The sequence below is a fragment of the Myzus persicae genome, unplaced genomic scaffold (assembly GCF_001856785.1).
Source record: "Myzus persicae strain clone G006 unplaced genomic scaffold, MPER_G0061.0, whole genome shotgun sequence".
In the NCBI taxonomy this organism is placed as follows: Eukaryota; Metazoa; Arthropoda; class Insecta; order Hemiptera; family Aphididae; genus Myzus; species Myzus persicae.
The window spans coordinates 29,548-49,285 of NW_019100991.1; the positions used below are offsets into that span (position 1 = coordinate 29,548).

The following is a 19,738-nucleotide window of genomic DNA, read 5'->3' on the forward strand; positions in this document are numbered from 1 at the left end:
TAGAAATAATTAATAGTTTTGCTTAATGTTTTTTTTCAGTAAATACAAAATTGAACAATAAAATAAAAATAAATTTTCTGTGATGTGAAAATATGGTAATCGTGCTACTCTTAGCACGCTACTATAGGTTTGCAACCCCTGCTATATTGTATACATATTATGAATGTCTTGAAAATTTGGAGTTTTAATTGCCTACAAATGACATAACTCAACCACTGAATAAATGTGAACAGTACAATAATATCCATAGTTATAAATTCAGTAAAATCCATTTATTCGGGACAAATTAGAATAGTCACAAACAAAAAAAAACAATTTAATTCAGTTGATCAGGACTAATAGATCACCCAATCACCATTCTACGTGTCCACATTAAACGGATTCTACTGCATATATTTTTGGTAAATTCAACCAATGACTTCAGTATCTAAAAATTACTTTTTGTGATAAAATTAAAAACTCATCAATTATTAAAATAAATTGCATTGAAGTTTTATAACATAGTTATTTTAACTTGTAAGTAAATAGTAGGTATCATTAAATACTAAAAATTAAAGACTTATTATTATGGCTATAGATACAATCCGTATCATAGAATATTTAGCCATGATTAATTAATATTATACATTTAGACAAAGCTATAAATTAGAATGTAATGTTAATACTTTTAAGTTGTAATATTAAATTGAAATGAAGAAAATAATGAAAATAATAAAGGATCAAATCAAAGGACAAAGAACAATTAAAGACAATAAAATAAACAATATTAATAATTGACGCGGGGCGCGAGCATAAGTACAATATGTACGTTCGTGATTATTACTATTTACTATCTTATATCACAGTATACAATAATAATATTATGCTTGATTATATACAGTGTGGCCTGGGATTGTGATAACAATAATTAATGGTAGGCAACACAAACTTGTTTGACTGCATTTTAGTCATTACAGCTGCAGCTGCACTGCAGTCCTCCTCGTGCCGCCCCAGCGTGTTGTTTTCTCTTTTTACTATTGTACTTTTTTTATCATCAAGTCATAACATAGGTAGTACATAGTGGTCGTTGTACTCCGACTATGATTTAATTATTTATTAATTACTATTTTTTTAATGTTATATTTTGCGATCAAAATCTATATTATATTATAGTATTTAGAGAACAATGTATACGTTCCTGCTTTTATAGTGCTCATTAATTATACTACTATTTTTACTATAAAATTTTATTTTTTTCAATAATGAAAGGTTTAAATTTAAATATAAATTTTCATACCTTTCAATGTTTTAATAAGATGTGTAAAGCAAGTTCAATTTTCTCATACATTTGTTAAATGTACTACCAGTTAAATCCAGAATGTGTCTATAATTCAGAATCTTTCTAAATATCTAGCTGCATAAACGTAAATATTAACAGGTTAGTATCTTGTTTAGTATCATGGGCTAAAGTTATCTTAGTTCATGTTTATTATGTATACAATTTTAAACGAGAAGTGTTGATATAAGAAGTGGTCGACCAATGAATTTTGTTTAAATTTTAAACCAATAATGAAATTGTTGTACCTGTAAAACCATTCTGATAGCTGCTACTAGGCTTAATAAAAAATATTTGACGTTTATCTCATTATAACAGGTAGCTGCATTATAAATCTAATATACCTATGATAAAAAATCTTTTTCTTATAAAAATTTATTTTTTACAGGTATAAAATAAAATAAGATTAAGAGCATAATATTGTTATAAAGAATAAAACAATAATTAAATATAGCTACCTATTGTATTTCCTGTATATACTTTATACCTATGAGAGTTTTTTAAAATTAATTTGAAGCATTTGATTTTATTTCAATCAGTTCTTGAATGTCTATGGCCACACGTCCACATATTTTTCAACAGACATTAGCATTAAAGGTTTTAGGCAAACTTGTTAAAGATATTTTATTAAAAGTACCTTATCAAGTACAGATGCAGATAATTATTTTAAAGTGTATTTAAAATATGTTTTTGTTCCTACCCAGTTAAAAAGTATTTGAGAAGAAATACAGATACAAACTACAAAGCATTTAAGTATCTAAAGATATTTTCAAATAATTTCAACAGTAATATTATACTTAAATCAACTGAACTGAGTTGTTTTAACATTTTCATGTAAATCAAATTTAAAATAAAAATAGGTACATGAACTAAAAATTAGTAATTTATTTTAAATACTTACAAATAATGTGAGAAAGTATTTAAATTAATTTGTTTAAGTACTTAATTTAAAAAAAATACTTTTATTGTTTATTTAAAACATACACCAGACTAGGTACCGTCTTGAAAGGTATTTGAATATTTTTACTCAAATTCTTTACAAGACTTGGTTCTAAGTGACTATTGGTGTAATGTAAAAAAAAATTTGTTTTTAATATATTTAGGTAATATATATAATATATTATACCAAAATACTCGTTAGCAAGTGGTCTGAGTTGATAGCAACAAAAACTGTTTTATAATTATTATCAGGGGTTGGAACTTTATGTATTTGCATATTTCTTAGGAAGCTGCGCATTCAAAATCTGATTTGATACAAATTTGTTTCATACTACATACTATCTAAATACAAAAATGTATGTTGTATATTTTTACATATTTGACTAACTTTACATGATTTTGCATATTTAAAGATTTTGAGCATATAAATGCATATTATGTTGGTAAACCATTGATTTAAAAATTTAAAAATAAAGAGCCGCCATACATTGTCTATATTTTGAATTATACTATAACAAAAATCAATTACAATTCATTGATCCTGTAAAAACAATTTATTTTTACCAAGAACTGTGTAGGCACTTGTTGGTTGTTACAATTTACTAATGATCGGCTAGGTTATACACTTATACCTTATATTAGCTATATTAATATTTGAGCACCTAGCTATTGTTTGATTAATGCCTGTGTTTAGTGTGTTCATGGGACCGTGATTGCTTATCGCTTAATATTTATTTTAATTTTAATTGTTATTGATATTTGAAAAATAAATCAATATTCCTAAAGAAAAAACATCTTTAAGTAGTTGTTTACATATTTTTGTAGCTGGGTTTGGTGGAAATGTTTTCAGTATTGATTCTGAGGTATTGTTTTGAAAATATTGTGAAACGACAATCGATTCGGAAGAAGATCCAGTGCATAATACCATGACTTGATATTTGCTTTATGAATTGATAGAATTATATTTGGATATTTAGGACTGAATAATCGGAGAATTATTTTTCCACAAACGAACTATCTACAAAATAAAAATGTATAGGTATTTAATTAAAAAATAACTATTCATTTTTTAGGCTTAATAAAATGTATAAATACCTATATATTTATTTTAAAAATAACTGCATATTGTACTGCATAATATTGCATATTTAAGCCTTTTTTAGTGCATATGTATACACATATTTCATAATTTTTTTAGCGCATAAAGTTCTAAGCCCTGATTATTATAATACAGACTTATAGAAAACAAATACATTTTAGTAAATTAAAAATCAGAATACACCAAAAGCAACATCTAAACGATAGATGGAAATACTCTTATGTAACCTAATTAGGTATTTGAGTATGATGTAAAAAGATGGTACCTACCAACAAACTAAGTGTCAAATAACAATATTTGCCACAATATTAGCTAAGCTCGACATCTAAAAAAAAATTCTGTTTTGAAATTCAAATGTTAGTAAAATATTGATTGTATAACAATTTTCTTCAGAATTTGTATCACAAATAACTCGCCTCTAATCATTATATATTTATATGACTGGACAAAATCTCCAGTATTTACAGTGTTAAAAGTTAAGTATTTAGTTGCTTAAAATTTTTTTGTCTTATTTAACCACTTATATTTGTTAATAGTAATAATTTGATTGCATTTCATGATTTTAATTTTGTTTGGTCATTTTTCTCAAGATTCTTATTTTTATAATTTATAGTGTAATAACTAGGTCCTAATAATTAATGTAAATTAGTTCTAATCCTGTTACTAAAGTTTGGTAGATTAATGTAAATATTGATGATAAAATATCTACTAAAAATCTATAAAAAATCTATACCTCTATAAATTATACATTTAATAGTTTATTATTTGTAATAAGAAATAATACCATTTGTTTTTTTTTTTGTATCACCTAATACTAGTTATGCCCATTGTACAGGGGCAAGGGGCTAATAATATGAATCGTTTAAATTGCCTTGACATATCTATATTAATTTTACTATTGATACTTGTATTTATTTTTAAACCTTCATAAAACTAGGTACAATAAATACATACAATTATAAATTATAATATTAAATTGTATATGATCCAGTTATTAGAATGGCTTATACTCATTTTGATGAATATAGAAATATTATATTTATTGTGTGTTATTTCAATTTTATAGGTTGGTAACCTTTTGTCCTTTAATAACGTTTTGCTATGTAGGAGGGTTTGTATGACATCATCAACCATACGGGGGTCATCAACATCACTACGCCATTCATTTAGAATTAATTGCCCCATATCATAATATACTGCCCTAGACCATCCTGCGTAATGTTCCAGTCTGATCATTTTCGATTTTCGAATCACAATAGAATTAGGTTTATTTATTATTATACTCGTACGATTCCAGCGCGTATCGGTTATAGGTGGTGTTTAACAGGAAATCGTCAAATGTAGATTTTAAATGTTTGTTTAATAGTCAACAGATCAGTTATTTTTGGTATTATAATGACTAAAATACACGATTTGGACATTTGAACGTAGTTGATTCTGTGCCAACTATTTGCACTTCATTGTTACAGTCCTGACAAATCCTAAGAACTATTCTGACTAAGATATGGACAAAGAAAAATATTGGTTTTGCCTGTTTTTTCTTAGAGACCTTGAAAATTGAGATGTTATAATAGAATTGCACATGTCAAATTAATTATGCAGTATAATTATTATTTTCATAAAAATTCGCTTGTATTTGTATTTTAATTAAAAATATTACAATATTAAATAATTTTAATAGATCGTTTGAGAACTGATAAGTGTTAAATAATGTTTACATGCGTATTATAATAATTAATTCTTGTGGTTGCATTATTGATATATTGGCCTTGAAATGTTTGTTTTATATTTTCAAACTGTATTATGCTGTTCAAAAGTGGAACAGAAAAAAAATAGGACGAAAACTCGCTATTTTTATCTGATTAAAAGTAGTGTAAACGACTTTTTCATTGTTTCGTGGAATGACTAGCAAGTAGCAGTGTGCCTTATTACTATTTCAGTATTTATATCACAATATAATACAAGTCACTGGATGTCCTATTTTTTATGGTAAAAACCCTAAAAACAAAAATGTAGTGATCATGACTATGTACTAACCTATGGCAGTTTTTATAAAATCATGTTAAATATTAATTGTTAACCTATTAACATAATTTTATTATGGAATGTCAACTATAGATATTATAATATTATGCCTATGGATTTGTTCTTTAATTATTTATTTTAAAATCAATAAGAGTGAATTACTGAATTTTAATTTTGAAAGTGAAATTATTAAAAATACTTAACGATATTAATTAAAACATCAATAAATTGTATACATCTATGGACCACTTATTTTCACTTATTGAATATCAGTTGTGAAAAACACAAAACAAGCCAAAACCCAATGTGTATGTGTTTTAGACAGGTAGTAATATATAATTTAAAACTCGAGATGTTTTGTCACAACTCACAAGACGTTGGTAAACCAATTTAAATAAAGAAGCTCTATTCAGACCCGCCCATAATAAACAAGGCATTGTGATGAACACCTGTCAAACAAAAATATTGATTCGATAAGTCTACTTCAATAATGAAATTGTATTGATGGGTTTTCAAGGTCATAGGTTATAAATATTTGCTCTGCAGTTTGTTTAACATGACTAATTAATTTAAAACTCATATTCACATGATGTATCGTCTATCTTATCTGGATTATTAGAAAGCGAGTAATTATCATTACCGTACCTGATCTCTCTTTAGTCTTGTTTTGTATCTTCTATCTACACAAAATAATAAGTAAAATTCAATCTCAATTTCTCGTTGTATATTTCGAGATGTTCCTCAAGCTGAACAGAGTTATCTGAAAAAAATCTTATAGTAATAATGAAAAAAAAAAGTAATGGAACTAATTACAGAAAATTACGGTACAAATATACGATTGTTACAATTCGTACTTATTATAATATACTAAGAATGAATTATATGGTCTGATTACCTATGTCCTATAGTAATGTTTTTCCTGATGTGGTTATTTCTACTCGTTTTAATGAATTCAAAACAAATTAACTATATATAGGCATCTAGTTTATACTAGGCACCTAGTTAATTTTTTCTTCAAAACGTAAAGCCAGTCATTATAATAATAAATAATAATAACAATAATATATTATTACACTACATTCGGAGTAATCAATTTCCATTAAACGGAAGATTCATTATTTTAGAAGAACACATTTTTAATTAATTTTTTTTTCCATAACTCTAAGTTCGAGTCTAAGTCGTTACAAAACAACATTAATGTAAAAAATTATACCTTAACAATATTTTTAAAAGTTTTTAATATGTTCAACATTTTTAATTTCATTTTCCAAAACAGAATATTTCTATCCTGCTAAACGCTAAATCAACAATATATTTTTTCAGGTAATTATCGGGGTTTTAAGGATCTATTTCAAAAACGTTTTTCTATTATTTTATCTTTAATACTTTGCACTTCAAAATGATAAAAACTACATACCATTTACAGTCTTTTTATCAAGTTTTTTTAATTCTACGTACTGTTTTTTTTGTAATTTATTTACAATTTGCCCTTTTTATCGTATGAAAGAAGTTCACCATGGTTTTTTCAGTTATTTTCAAAACATTGATAAAACTATAAACATATCAATCTGTCTCTGAAAATGTTTTGTTTTTTTCTGGTCGTTATTTTTAAAGCGTTCAAATATTAGTCGTACAAATAATTGTTTCTATGAATATTACTTTTATTTTTTCTGTTGATGAAAATTAAATCGTTTACATTAGGTTTTAATACTTGCTATCTTAATGCAATATCAATGTCTATATCTAAAATATTTAAATATCTTAAAAATGTTGACCAGGAATTTATATTAAATTGCAATGAAATGTATATTCATTTTACAATAACATATACAGATATTACACTCCGATATTTTAAACTTTGTTTTGTGACACGATTATTGACTATAAGATAATTTTTAGATTTCTTCCATAATATAATATTGGTCTATCCTTCGGATTGAAAATGTATGTTGAATACACGGATATTATTTATACATTTATTTTCATTTATACATAGTCGATATTCGTGGTTCTCAGGTGGTGTGTCTAAAATTGTGAACCACTGGTTATAAGACTGTTTTTAATTAGATGATGATTTATCGCTGATTTAAAATTTGATAACACTTCTTTCTATTTCACCTAATTTCTATATTTAAAATTTTCAGTGGAGCGATGAAAGTAATGATTTTACAATGTCTCAAAAACTAAAAAAGACTAAAAACAGAATTTAAATGATTTCATTAATAAAGTAAAATATGAGGCTGAGTATATTATGCTGCGAATCGCCCCGTATATTAGATAAAATTGGATGTTGGTCTGTAATTAATCGACTCAAAAACTACTGGACCGTTTTCAATAAATTGTATATCAATCGATTCATTGAGACTTGAAAGGTGTTTATAGCTTAGTTTTCAGCTCACAATTTTTTTGCTCATTTATAGGGTTGCCATTGATTACATATTATATTACTCTTATAATAAAATTAGCAAAAATATGACATAAAAAATTATAACAAAATACATATTTTGCAACGAACAAAGTCGTGTGGGAGAGACAGCTAATATTATTTTAAGTGTAATAATTTATTGCATATTATTGTTTTCTATTTACAAAGCAATTTTCAAAATAATAAGACTAATTATTTTAAGCTAGACTACATCCATATTACTCCCTATTCTCAAGTCCAAAGTTTCGCTTAACAACGAACTAGTCACATACTAATCAATACTCAAATCTATCTGGACCTATGATGGCTTCCAAATATGGCAATATGTCAAGCCTTTCTAAATACTTACCGCCCAGGCCTAGTCTATTTCTCTTCGCCAAATAACATCTGTACCATGTTCCGTCTCAAACCTCTCACTACACAAAGATTTAAAAATCTAAATGGTCTACATCAGCTAAAAACTATTGCAAACTCTTCCACACCCTGCAATCAGCTGATTAACCACACAAACTCATTAATATCTAACTTAGCCTGTGAATTCATCCCAAACAACCCCTCATGTCTATTAAAAAGACACTGGTGTCGAGATCTCCTTAATGTATTAAATTAACAAAAACCTTCTCTCCCCCAAAGTCAGAGGGTTTCCACCCTGGTGGTTATCTCTCCACACGTCATCTAATGTTGTTATTTATTAGTTTAGCTTAGTAAATTTACTTACTGCAAATATTACAGATTGTAAGTATACTTTTATCTTAAACAAAACAAATTTAGGCTATTAAAATAAAAAATGTAAGCTAAACCTATTCACAATTCTACGGCACGACTGACGTCGTATTGACTTAGAATTTATTAACAATAATTATGTATTAATTAACAATATAATATATTCAAGATATGTGATGTTCTAGTCAATAGAAAAATGAAATACTCAAAATAATGTAAATATATTAAAATATTATTATAAATAGAGATTGACATGATCCGTATTTACGCTCAAAATCGTTTTCGTACCTATAGGTGTTAGATATATGTACAACGATTTATTATTGAATACAAATTTTATAACACATTTACTACAGTGATCTGCTCATAAACGTGGTACAATCAAAATCTTCTAAATAGCATAGCGAGTTTCCTGGTTTTTTTTTTATTAAAATCTAAATCGATCAATTGTTAAGAAGATGTTATATTATCTACATGTTGTCATCATTCCCATAATACTAATACATAATATATTTTCGTTAAGCAGAATCCATTTTGTGTTACAAAATGTAAGCTTTAATATTGCAGTACATTTACCTATCATCAAACTTATAGTTAAAATAATATCTGTGTTTGTACAGTGGTTTTTTACTATATTTTGATTTAGTTTAAGTATATGTAAAATATTAGAAATGAAGTATGCACCAGGTGCATTGTACCTACTATCAGTTTTTTTCTCGTGTGTTATTAAAATGCTTCTATTTTTCACTTTGAGGGTGGGTTTTGCATGGTAGAAAATTGTATTTTGTTGGTACTTTGGTGTGTTTAAAGTTTAAAATTCCCAGCACTTTTCTTAATATTCGTAACCTAAAAAAAAAACAAATTAAGGAGAGTCGGAGATCGATTTTTTTCGTGCAATTCAAGTACGAATAACGGTAGATACTTGAAATTTTCACCAAATGTTAATATTAGAATTTTCTGCCCATGACTCTTTTTGAGCTATTTATAGGTATGAGAAATTTTCGATAAAAAAGTTATACTCGGTCGAATAGCTTGAAAATTGTTCACAAGATCCCACATAAGTTGTTCTTATAACTATATAAAAATATTTAAAAGGCATATTAAACAGATTTGTGTAATATACTTATATGCATTAGAAGTTCAAATTTTGAGTAAATTTCAAAATCACAAAAGTGTAAAAAAATGCCTGGTAAAATCTTCAACTTCTACTTAGCTAGGTTTGTAAATTGAATACTAGGCTCCTCATATGTAATTCAGTCATCTTGGAACCCAAAACTCTAAAATAAGATTTAAGCACAATATTTTTTATAAATAGATACTTTAAGATCAAATTTGGACAAAATTATACATTTAGTAAAAAAAAAAGCGATTTTAATTACTTATTTTAAACACACAATGACATTTTAAAATGCAATATTTTCGGCAAAAATTTATTCAGCCAACTGTATTACTATTAGAAAATAAATTACTTTGACATCATATAATTATAATATATTTAGTTATGTGGCTGATTGACCGTATTCACTGAGAATCGTTGTTTGTATACATAATTATATAATATAATTTGATTAAAATTTAACAAATCTTTGACAATGACCATCGCGACACGTATGTACAACAAAATACCCACTTTGAAAATACACACTGCTTTTATAGTTTTACAACCGATATCCCCAGAACTTTTATTGTATATTTTGTTAGAATTATTAATACAATTTAATACTATTATGCTTGCGCTGTTTAATAAACATGTAGATTCCTAATTTCTTTAAACATTTTTTTAGTAGTATAAAATAACTAGGAAAGAATAACTAATCGAATATAAGGACCTGAACATCTCTTTTAGTCTTGTTAAATTAACACAATCAGTCATGTCCTAGATAGTTTGGCATCCATTGATTGCTATGCGTGTGGCAAAACGCCAGATGACATTTTTCCGGACACTATTTTCGTCTTGTTACTCTCAAAACGCTGGAAATTTGATAATTTGATAATTTTGTATGCTCTAATGATAATTTATAATTTTTTTTCTGAACATAAACGAGTTAAAAGGGTTATCGATGTTGTGGGTAATTTAAATAAAGGTAGGTGTATTTTTATAATAGTTTATTTTGATTATTTGATTTAGTTGTATAGTATTAATGCGATTTAGGTCGTTATTCATGGCTTGTAATATTCTAATTTGGTTCTTGGCGTCATTATTTTAGCTATACCTACTCATTCAGTTTTATTTGACGTGTTTCGTGAAAATATATATACGTATGTTGTTGATAAAGAAAATAATAAATAGCTGCCTGAATTTTTCTGTTTAAATCGAGTATTTGTGTGGGATTTATAAGTACGCCCTCGTATTGTTAGTTCTGTTTTTGGATTGAGTACATGTGAGCGATTGATTTAATTACCGCGATATTTTAAACATTTAATTTACGTATTACGTATTATACAAATGTATACGACGTGTCATCGTCTTTAACATAATTATATAAAATGCTGAGATCTATTTCATAAACTGCAGTCTTGAAATAAAAATTAAACGTTACAGTGAAATTTCTATCTAACCTCTGAAGTTGATCCCCAGAAAAAGTCCACTATTTAAAGGTGTCCGTTTGTGAAGGTTTAATGGAATTTGTATATATTGTATACTATGTATAAATCTAATACTTATTAGTTATTACTTAAATAAAAAACATAAATTAAATGATAGGTAACAGATGTTATATTATTATATATTTATAGATTTTATAGATTTTTCCATTGTTAGCTATTTCTTCACTAAATTTGTTATGAAATTGTTTTGACTTGTTTACTATATATATTTTATAGTACAGTCAGTACAGAGTATGACAATAGGCTTGTATTACAAAAACATATTTTTCCTATTGAATATTGAGAATATTGAGAATATTCGCAAGTTGAAATTATTTGTGACAGATATTATTTAAGCTAGTAATCAAAGATGCAGTGAATCAGTGTATTTTGAAATCTTGTATTATACACGCCTTTATTGGTATTATGCATTTTATGTTTGTGGATTCAGAAACATCGTTTTGGTTTGAAGATGAATTGGATGGAATATATTTTTTTTATTAAACTGGGATTACAATTGACTTTTATTTTTGCCATGTTTCGACATTATTAAAATCCGTGGGCTTAAAATGTAAATTATCTGTAGTCTGTTATTTAATTTCTTGAAGGTCGAATTTGTCAGTGTAATGTTAAAATTTATTTAAAAAAATTGTTATTTGTTTCGGTAAATCTGAAGTTTAAGATTTTAAAAATGTTTGATTATACTTTTACTCAAATTTTAAGACACAGGCTATGAATACATAATGCACTAAATTTTGTTTCTGATATAATGCTATTAAGATTCATAAATAATTTTTAAGTTTTTATTTTCTAATAATTATTGTTTGAATTTAACATGATACTCTCTCAGATTCCTTTTTGTCAATGTTTTTTTTTGTTTACACATAATAAAATTATTATATTTATTGACGCAAAATATTTCGGTACTTCGTCTTTAAATTGATACATTGTTCGGTGAACTTTTAATTGATAGTTGTTGTATAAAACAATTTAATTACACTATTCGTACCATAATCAATCTCTCAACAAACATAAAATATGTTTAAAATTAATTTTCTTTTTGTATATAAAGATGAACTAATATATTTGAGTTGGTATTATTTAATTGTCCTGTTTTGTCTAGAACTTGAATAATGGCGTTACACTATCGCAAAACCCTTCCATCGGCTGATGCTGCCCTAGCATCAGAAGTTTTTGATCGTTTTTGTACTGCATCTACAATGAAGACTATTCTTGGTCATTTTCGACATCTATGTGAAATATTATGCATCAAACCTACTAATTTTCCTCAGTTTTATCCAAAACTTAAGGTAAGTTTTTAATTGCATAATTTAAGAGCTTAATTTATTTATTTATTTAAATGTGTTATGAAAATTATATTATTTTTATTTATACAATTTGAATTTTAGAGTATTAATTATTAATATTTTTAAATACAATTAAATTAAGTATACATTCTATATATATAGTTTTTATTAAAATTGTAATCAATTATTTTCTAGTCTATGCTATGTTCATGGAAAGCAAAAGCTTTATGGAATAAATTTGATAAAAAAGCTAGTCATAAGTGTTATAATCGTGGAAAAACTTGTATGAATACTAGGGTAAGTTAAAATTCTATTAATAACTTATTACTTTTTTAACAAACTTAAATACATTATTTAGGTTTTAATAATTGGTTCGGGACCTTGCGGATTACGTGCTGCTATCGAAGCTCAGCTTTTAGGTGCTAAAGTAGTTGTAGTGGAAAAAAGAGATCGTCTCTCAAGAAATAATGTCCTTCATCTTTGGCCATTTGTTATTCAAGACTTAAAATTGCTTGGTGCAAAAAAATTTTTTGGTAAATTTTGTGCTGGTGCTATTGATCATATAAGTAAGATATAAATATTGGTTCATATTATTAATTTTTATTTCTAATAACTTCAATAATATTCATAGGTATTAGACAGCTTCAATGTATTTTGCTGAAAGTTTCATTAATCTTGGGTGTTGAAATTCACGAAGGTGTTAGTTTTGATTCACTTTCTCCACCACCTGATAATGATGAGAGTATGTTTTAATTGAATTAATATAATATTCTAATTTAAATTTTATATTGTACTTAGTTTACAGTACACACATAGTCATATGTATATGTTTGTAATAATATCAATTTTCAGACAAGTGTTGTATTTCATTTTAAATAATATCTTTTGTTACCTACCAGAAGTCACCTAAATGATAAATCTTAGCTCTTTATTATTAAACTCATAATTCATAATTAATGATTTTATAACCAAATATAATCATATGCATTTTTCTAAAAACTATTGATTTTTGTTTTGTTTTTATTTATTTATTAAACATTAGAAATCGGATGGAGAGCTATCTTTAGCCCATCAAATCATCCTGTTTCTCAGTATGAATTTGATGTTCTTATTGGTGCTGATGGAAAACGAAATACATTAGAAGGTAAGTATCTATTGGATAGCAAGAAATTGTAATTTTATGATCAACATTTTTTTGCTGTATTAGTGTTTATGATTTAATTTGTTTCATTAATTTTTATTTATTCATTTAGGTTTTAAAAGAAAAGAATTTCGTGGTAGGCTAGCAATTGCTATCACCGCTAACTTTATAAATAAACACACAGAAGCTGAAGCAAGAGTGGAAGAAATATCTGGAGTTGCTTTTATATTCAATCAAAAGTTTTTTAAAGATCTTTACAGAGAAACAGGAATTGATTTGGAAAATATTGTTTATTATAAAGACGAAACTCATTATTTTGTTATGACTGCCAAAAAGCATAGTTTGATAGATAAAGGTGTTATATTAAATGTATGTATCTTAAAAGATCATAGTTATTATAATTATAGAATTACAAATCTTTGTATAGCTAAAAATACGGAATGATTAGAAATCTTGAAAAGTTTCTCTTAAAATATATAAGGTGACATGTTGTTAACAACTGGCAATATATTCTATTAACATTCTTTATTCTAACACATTATATATTATATTTTTTTAAGTTATAGGTGCTTATAGAATATAAAATCACCTTATGAAATAGTTTTTACTTCCAAATGAATGCATGTTTATCTTAATAATTATAATTAGAGATAATTATAAGAATCCACTTGCATAGATTCTTAAAAAATACAAAAATCATATAATTCCAACCTCTAGTAATAAGAAATAGTAATTTTTTAATTTTCATCTTATGTATGATGTAAATTAAACACCTCATCCATGTACATTTTTCTTATAGGATTATGCTGATGTTGCTAAATTGTTAGCCCTAGAAAATATTAATAAAGAAGCATTAACAGAATATGCTAAAGAAGCAGCAAATTTTTCAACAAATTACTCATTGCCTCAACTTGAATTTGCGGTCAATCATTATGGTCAACCTGATGTAGCTATGTTCGATTTTACTTCAATGTATGCTGCTGAAAATGCTAGTCATGTGATTCAAAGAAATGGTCATAAACTTTTGACTGCATTAGTTGGAGATAGTTTACTAGAGGTATATAAGAATACAATTATTTTTAATACAAAAAATATTAATCTTAAGATTATTATTTTATCTTTTAGCCATTTTGGCCAACTGGCTCTGGTTGTGCTCGTGGTTTTTTAAGTTCAATGGATACTTGTTGGGCTATTAGACATTGGGGCTCTCCAGATTCTAACCCATTGGATGTATTGGCTGAACGAGAGTCAATCTATCATATTCTTGGTCAAACAACACCTGAAAATTTACAGAAGAATATAGCTGGTTACACAGTTGATCCTCATACAAGATATCCAAATCTAAATACACATGCTGTTTTACCTGTGCAAGTTGTACATTTATTTGATTGTGATGACAAAACGGTTGTAGAGAAACATCTCAAAGCTCCTCGCCAAACAATAACTCCAGTCCAAGATGTCCCTAAAAAACGTAGACGAAAAGGTAAACTATCTGAACATTGTATTTTATATTTATCATTATTAATTGTCCTATTAAAAACATTTTTATTTAAATATTTGAAAACAGTCCATTTGGCTACACTTGATCCTGCAATGAAGGGTGAATAATATGATATACACAAATTTATTCGTGTGTAGTACTGTGTTCTCTAACAGTGTGCTTTTTTTTGTTTTTTGTTAATTTTATTTACATGTCAATAATAAACAGTAGTATTTAAAAATAAATATATGATCAGTTATTAACTGATATAGTGTATTTTTTTAGAAAGTCAAGTAAATCAAGAAACATTACACCATTGGTTAAAAACTCAAGTTGAACCCTATGATTCTATATCTGTTGAAGATTTTGCAAAATCATTTAAAAATGGCTTAGCATTATGTGCAATTATACATAGATACCGTCCAGACTTGGTAGACTTTTTTTCTCTTTCATCATCTGATGTCGCAAAAAATAATCAATTAGCTTTTGATATTTTAGAGCATGAATTTGGAATTCCTCCAGTAAGTTTAATTTTTATTACTTTTAGTATTGAACAGTTTACTTACACATTTTATTTTAGATAATGTCTGGTATTGAAATGGAACAGTGTGATGTACCTGATATTTTAGCCATGTTATCTTATTTGTCGCAAGTATATGATACTTTTAGACGAGAAATTCCACATATAAATCATCCAAAATTGGTATTTAATTTATTTTTTACGTAAATCAATTTAAATAATTCAATGTTATTTTAAAAAACATTTATAGGAAGATAGTGATCATGGACCGACACCAGCAGAAAGTCGTTTTAGAATCCATGTTGCTAGAAATAATATATTCACCCCATATTCAAAACCTTCTACATTGGTAAAACCTATTTCGCAGTCACGAAAACGATCAGGCATAAATAATATATCAACTATTGATAAAAGCACTTCTTCTATGCAAAGGCGTAATAGAAAGCGACGTACCAACATAAATAATGGATCATTGGTAATTAATTGCAGTTAATTATATTTAATACTATAGTCTTTGAAAAATCTTTATATTATATTAAAATGTATTTAAGTAATTACTGAATTTAATACAACAAAATAATAATATTTTTGCCAATATAATAAGGCACAAATAAAAAAAAGATTACATTTACGGATGCAACAAATTTATATAAGAGAGCCTGGAGAAGATGAGTTTTTAGAAAATAATCATGAAGAGTTTAAAGAACGAGCTAGAGAGTTGGAGAAAAAATTATTTCCAAGCGTAAGAAGAATGTGTTAAAAATTGTGATTATTGTGTTGTGTGTGAATATTTTTCTTAACTTATCCAAATAATACAGTTTTCATTAGACAAAAGTATTGTTTAAATTATTGAAATTCTTTATTTTAATAATTGTTTCTAAATATTAGAGTAATATGATATGTATTTATACATTTTATATTATTAACTATCAGTTTTAATCATCATATAATTATTATCTTATTTTATTTTATGTAATGAAATACTGGTTACAACTGCAGTTGTCCTCCTTTTGGAGTTACTGTAAATATTTGCTACTGCATTAAATTATTTTGAACTAATTTGTGTATATTTTTGATGAAGTTTGAAAACAATTATGTTAATTAATTGTATTGCATTAAATGAATTAACAAGCGATATGTTTTGTGCATTAATAAATATGTGTGTCAAACTGTTATTAAACTAAATTAAGCAGTTCAGTTTGATACTTAAATGGAAGAGTAGAATTAAAACTAAAAACAAAAGAATTACCTTAAAATTGTTTTATACTTGTGAATTGTGATATGCTTAATTTTAAATTGTATATTTATATATTCATTTTAAAGTATTTGTGTCTTATTTTAATACAGCGATGTTGTTGTATTTCCAAATAATAATATAGTACTTATGGTGGAGAAAGGTGTGTTTTTACAAAACCGACATATAATTTTAACAATTTACTGTATTTGCAATTGTGTTTTCTTTTTAATTAAAATTTTTTTGATTAAAGCCTCGAGACTCTCGTGTACAAGAAGATTGTTCTTCTCCTCGGTATAAAATGGAGGAAGATATTTCAGTGCGAGCCAAAGAAATTGAAGCAAAACTTAAAGGTGGCCCAGCACCTGATAAAAAACCTAAAGATCTAATGAGGGCTATTGGTATGATTATAGAATTAATCTTATAGTGTATTAATTATTTTACGTATGCATAATATTATCTTTTTAGGGAAAATTGATAAAAGTGATTGGAACGTGAAAGAAATAGAACGGAAGATCGAAGAAAGTAAAGTACATGCTAAACACATAAAAAATGGTACTGAAAAGGTACCTAAATGGAGTCGTCCTCAATTTGATGATAAAGTATTATTTGCTAATAAATAATTATATAATACATTTTTATTTAAAGATCTTAATTAATATATTAAATATGATTTTGTTAATGAAAAAATTAAATACATTAGGTTAGTGCAATTAAGAAAAAACTCCATGTAAAAGGATATCAAGATGGCATCAACAATGACAAAAAATTCTTTGAAATTGATGATAATTTAAATAAATTAAATAGAAAAATTAAAGATGGAAATATTTTGGATCAAGGTTTACGCGGTGCTAATAAAGTTTCGGCAATGGCTGCACATTTAGCCACCATAAATAAACAGCCTGAACAGCCTTTACTTCAAAGATCTGTGAGTAAACTTTTTTTTATCTAATATTTTATACTTTTAAGGTACTTTTAAAATTTAAAATATTTCATCCAACAAGAAAATATTACAGAGAAAGTCTTTATATTTATGCAAGCTCCTGTTTTAAATAAAATACAGTAGAATCTAGTCTGGCAGATATCAGACTTGAGGACTGATTATTGGATGGAAGTATCTAACACATTTTTACTTATTACAAAAACTAAATACCCACAACATAATTTAACACAATATAATAACTAACCAATGCACAATATACCCATCAATGTTTCTAATCGGTTTATTCAGACTTAAATTAATTAGTTTTATAGCTTATGATAGTAATTTTATGATTATTGTAGCAAAAAAATAGCCCTGATTACTGGACATGCCGGAATATTGCATGGATGGACTACTAGGAGTCTACTGTATTTACCATTCTTTACTTAGTCTGTTAAACATAATATTTTTTCGATCTTATTACTGAACAGCAGTGCCGTATTTAGGTATTTGCCGCCCCAGTGCAACAAAAAGAAAAATCTTATTATACCAAATAAAAATTAAATAGAATTTAATAATTTGAAATTGGCCACCCCTCATAATCAGCTGCCCGGGGCAACAACACCCCGTTTCCCCCACCCCCTAAATACAGTCCCGCTAAACAGTGTTTTTATACTTAAAGACACCTGTTAGAGTGACCAGCCTACGCAACGACTATGTCTTAATTTTTATATTTATAATACTTGGATAAATAACTTTAAAAATATTTAGAAAGAATATTTGATTACTTATGCAACCAAATACTCAAAATATGTATTTTAAAGTCTTTCGAAAATATTCTGAATATTACACAAGCATGATATCTGATTAAAATTCACTATGTTTAGCTCTTTATTTTAATAAATAAATTGCATCTAGAAATTTGAATACAAATTAGAATCAAAGTATTTCTTACATTTTATCTGGCCTTTTCCTTTTGATTTTATATTTGTTAATATATTGGTGCTATCTTATTTTTTTACTAGATTTTATAAAAAAAAATTAAAATTAATATTTTCATTTACTATTTTTAGGGTACTAAAAATACTGTAATAATTCCACAAGGTGGAAGTGAAACATGCCATTTTTGTAAAAGTCGTGTTTATTTAATGGAACGGTTAAGTGCAGAAGGTAGATTTTTTCACCGTGGTTGTTTCCGTTGTGAATATTGTCATACAACTCTGAGATTAGGTAATTACATGTATGACCGTGAAGGTAAATACGACAACCGTTTCTACTGTTCTCAACACTTTGGAATGCCTGGGACACAGCAGATGAGATCTAGGCGTAAACTTGAACAAAAGACTGAACCAGATTTAGGAATTAAACCAATCGTTTTAGCCAAAACCCCTGATAAAGTAGGTTATTCATGTATTTTAAGTTAATTATTTACTGATGATTTATTAATTGCATATCAGATTAAGGCATCAATGGAATCATTAGATCGGGGTGAAACACCAGAACGAGTAGAGTTTGAAAATTTAGATTTAGAAGAAGATTTGGTCCTTAGTGAAATGGATGAAGATGAGTGGACTGATCGTAATTTTGGTGCTTCAGCTAATGAAATGCTTTCTTCTGATGAATTATCTGAATTTAGGTTTGTAAATAAACTTTTAACTATTATTAACCTGTTTCTTGAGTATTGAAAATATTTTGTTTTAGCGATAGTGAAAGTGACGAGAATCAAAATGTAGAATTAAATGATGATAATCAAGAGCAAAAATTACTGCCAATAAATATTAATAATGATAATGTATGTAGCATAAATATTGAAGATGATGGCTTGAGTTCACAAAATGAGTCTGATGAGTCACAGGATCGTTTCAGTTACAAAGAATTTGATAGTGGAGGTAACACTACTAAAAATCTATACTTCAAAAAGTTACTTTCTATATTTCATTATTAAAATCCTATTTATCCATTTTACATGTAAATAAACTTTCGTACATTCATAAATTATATGTATTGATTTAATATATTTTA

The 19,738-nt window shown here is 26.6% G+C and overlaps 1 protein-coding gene across 5 annotated transcripts in view; it reads left to right on the plus strand.

The window, feature by feature from the left end:
- Positions 1 to 986: 986 nt before the first annotated feature.
- LOC111027194 (F-actin-methionine sulfoxide oxidase Mical) overlaps positions 987 to 19,738 on the plus strand; it is a 30,551-nt gene continuing 11,799 nt past the window's right edge. For 2 of the 5 annotated variants that reach the window (XM_022305452.1, XM_022305451.1), the window contains exons 1-20: positions 988 to 1,417; positions 12,236 to 12,422; positions 12,615 to 12,716; positions 12,778 to 12,985; positions 13,051 to 13,161; positions 13,462 to 13,563; positions 13,673 to 13,929; positions 14,360 to 14,617; positions 14,686 to 15,043; positions 15,128 to 15,160; positions 15,326 to 15,561; positions 15,621 to 15,743; positions 15,811 to 16,035; positions 16,165 to 16,302; positions 17,048 to 17,195; positions 17,263 to 17,396; positions 17,498 to 17,722; positions 18,790 to 19,113; positions 19,174 to 19,352; positions 19,418 to 19,605. In XM_022305452.1, the coding sequence (XP_022161144.1) occupies positions 12,246 to 12,422; positions 12,615 to 12,716; positions 12,778 to 12,985; positions 13,051 to 13,161; positions 13,462 to 13,563; positions 13,673 to 13,929; positions 14,360 to 14,617; positions 14,686 to 15,043; positions 15,128 to 15,160; positions 15,326 to 15,561; positions 15,621 to 15,743; positions 15,811 to 16,035; positions 16,165 to 16,302; positions 17,048 to 17,195; positions 17,263 to 17,396; positions 17,498 to 17,722; positions 18,790 to 19,113; positions 19,174 to 19,352; positions 19,418 to 19,605 (3,526 nt within the window). In that variant the 5' untranslated portion in view covers positions 988 to 1,417; positions 12,236 to 12,245. Of the gene's footprint in view, positions 1,418 to 12,235; positions 12,423 to 12,614; positions 12,717 to 12,777; positions 12,986 to 13,050; positions 13,162 to 13,461; positions 13,564 to 13,672; positions 13,930 to 14,359; positions 14,618 to 14,685; positions 15,044 to 15,127; positions 15,161 to 15,325; positions 15,562 to 15,620; positions 15,744 to 15,810; positions 16,036 to 16,164; positions 16,303 to 17,047; positions 17,196 to 17,262; positions 17,397 to 17,497; positions 17,723 to 18,789; positions 19,114 to 19,173; positions 19,353 to 19,417; positions 19,606 to 19,738 lie in introns of all 5 variants that reach the window. The other 3 variants (XM_022305449.1, XM_022305450.1, XM_022305453.1) reach the window with 3 other exon arrangements.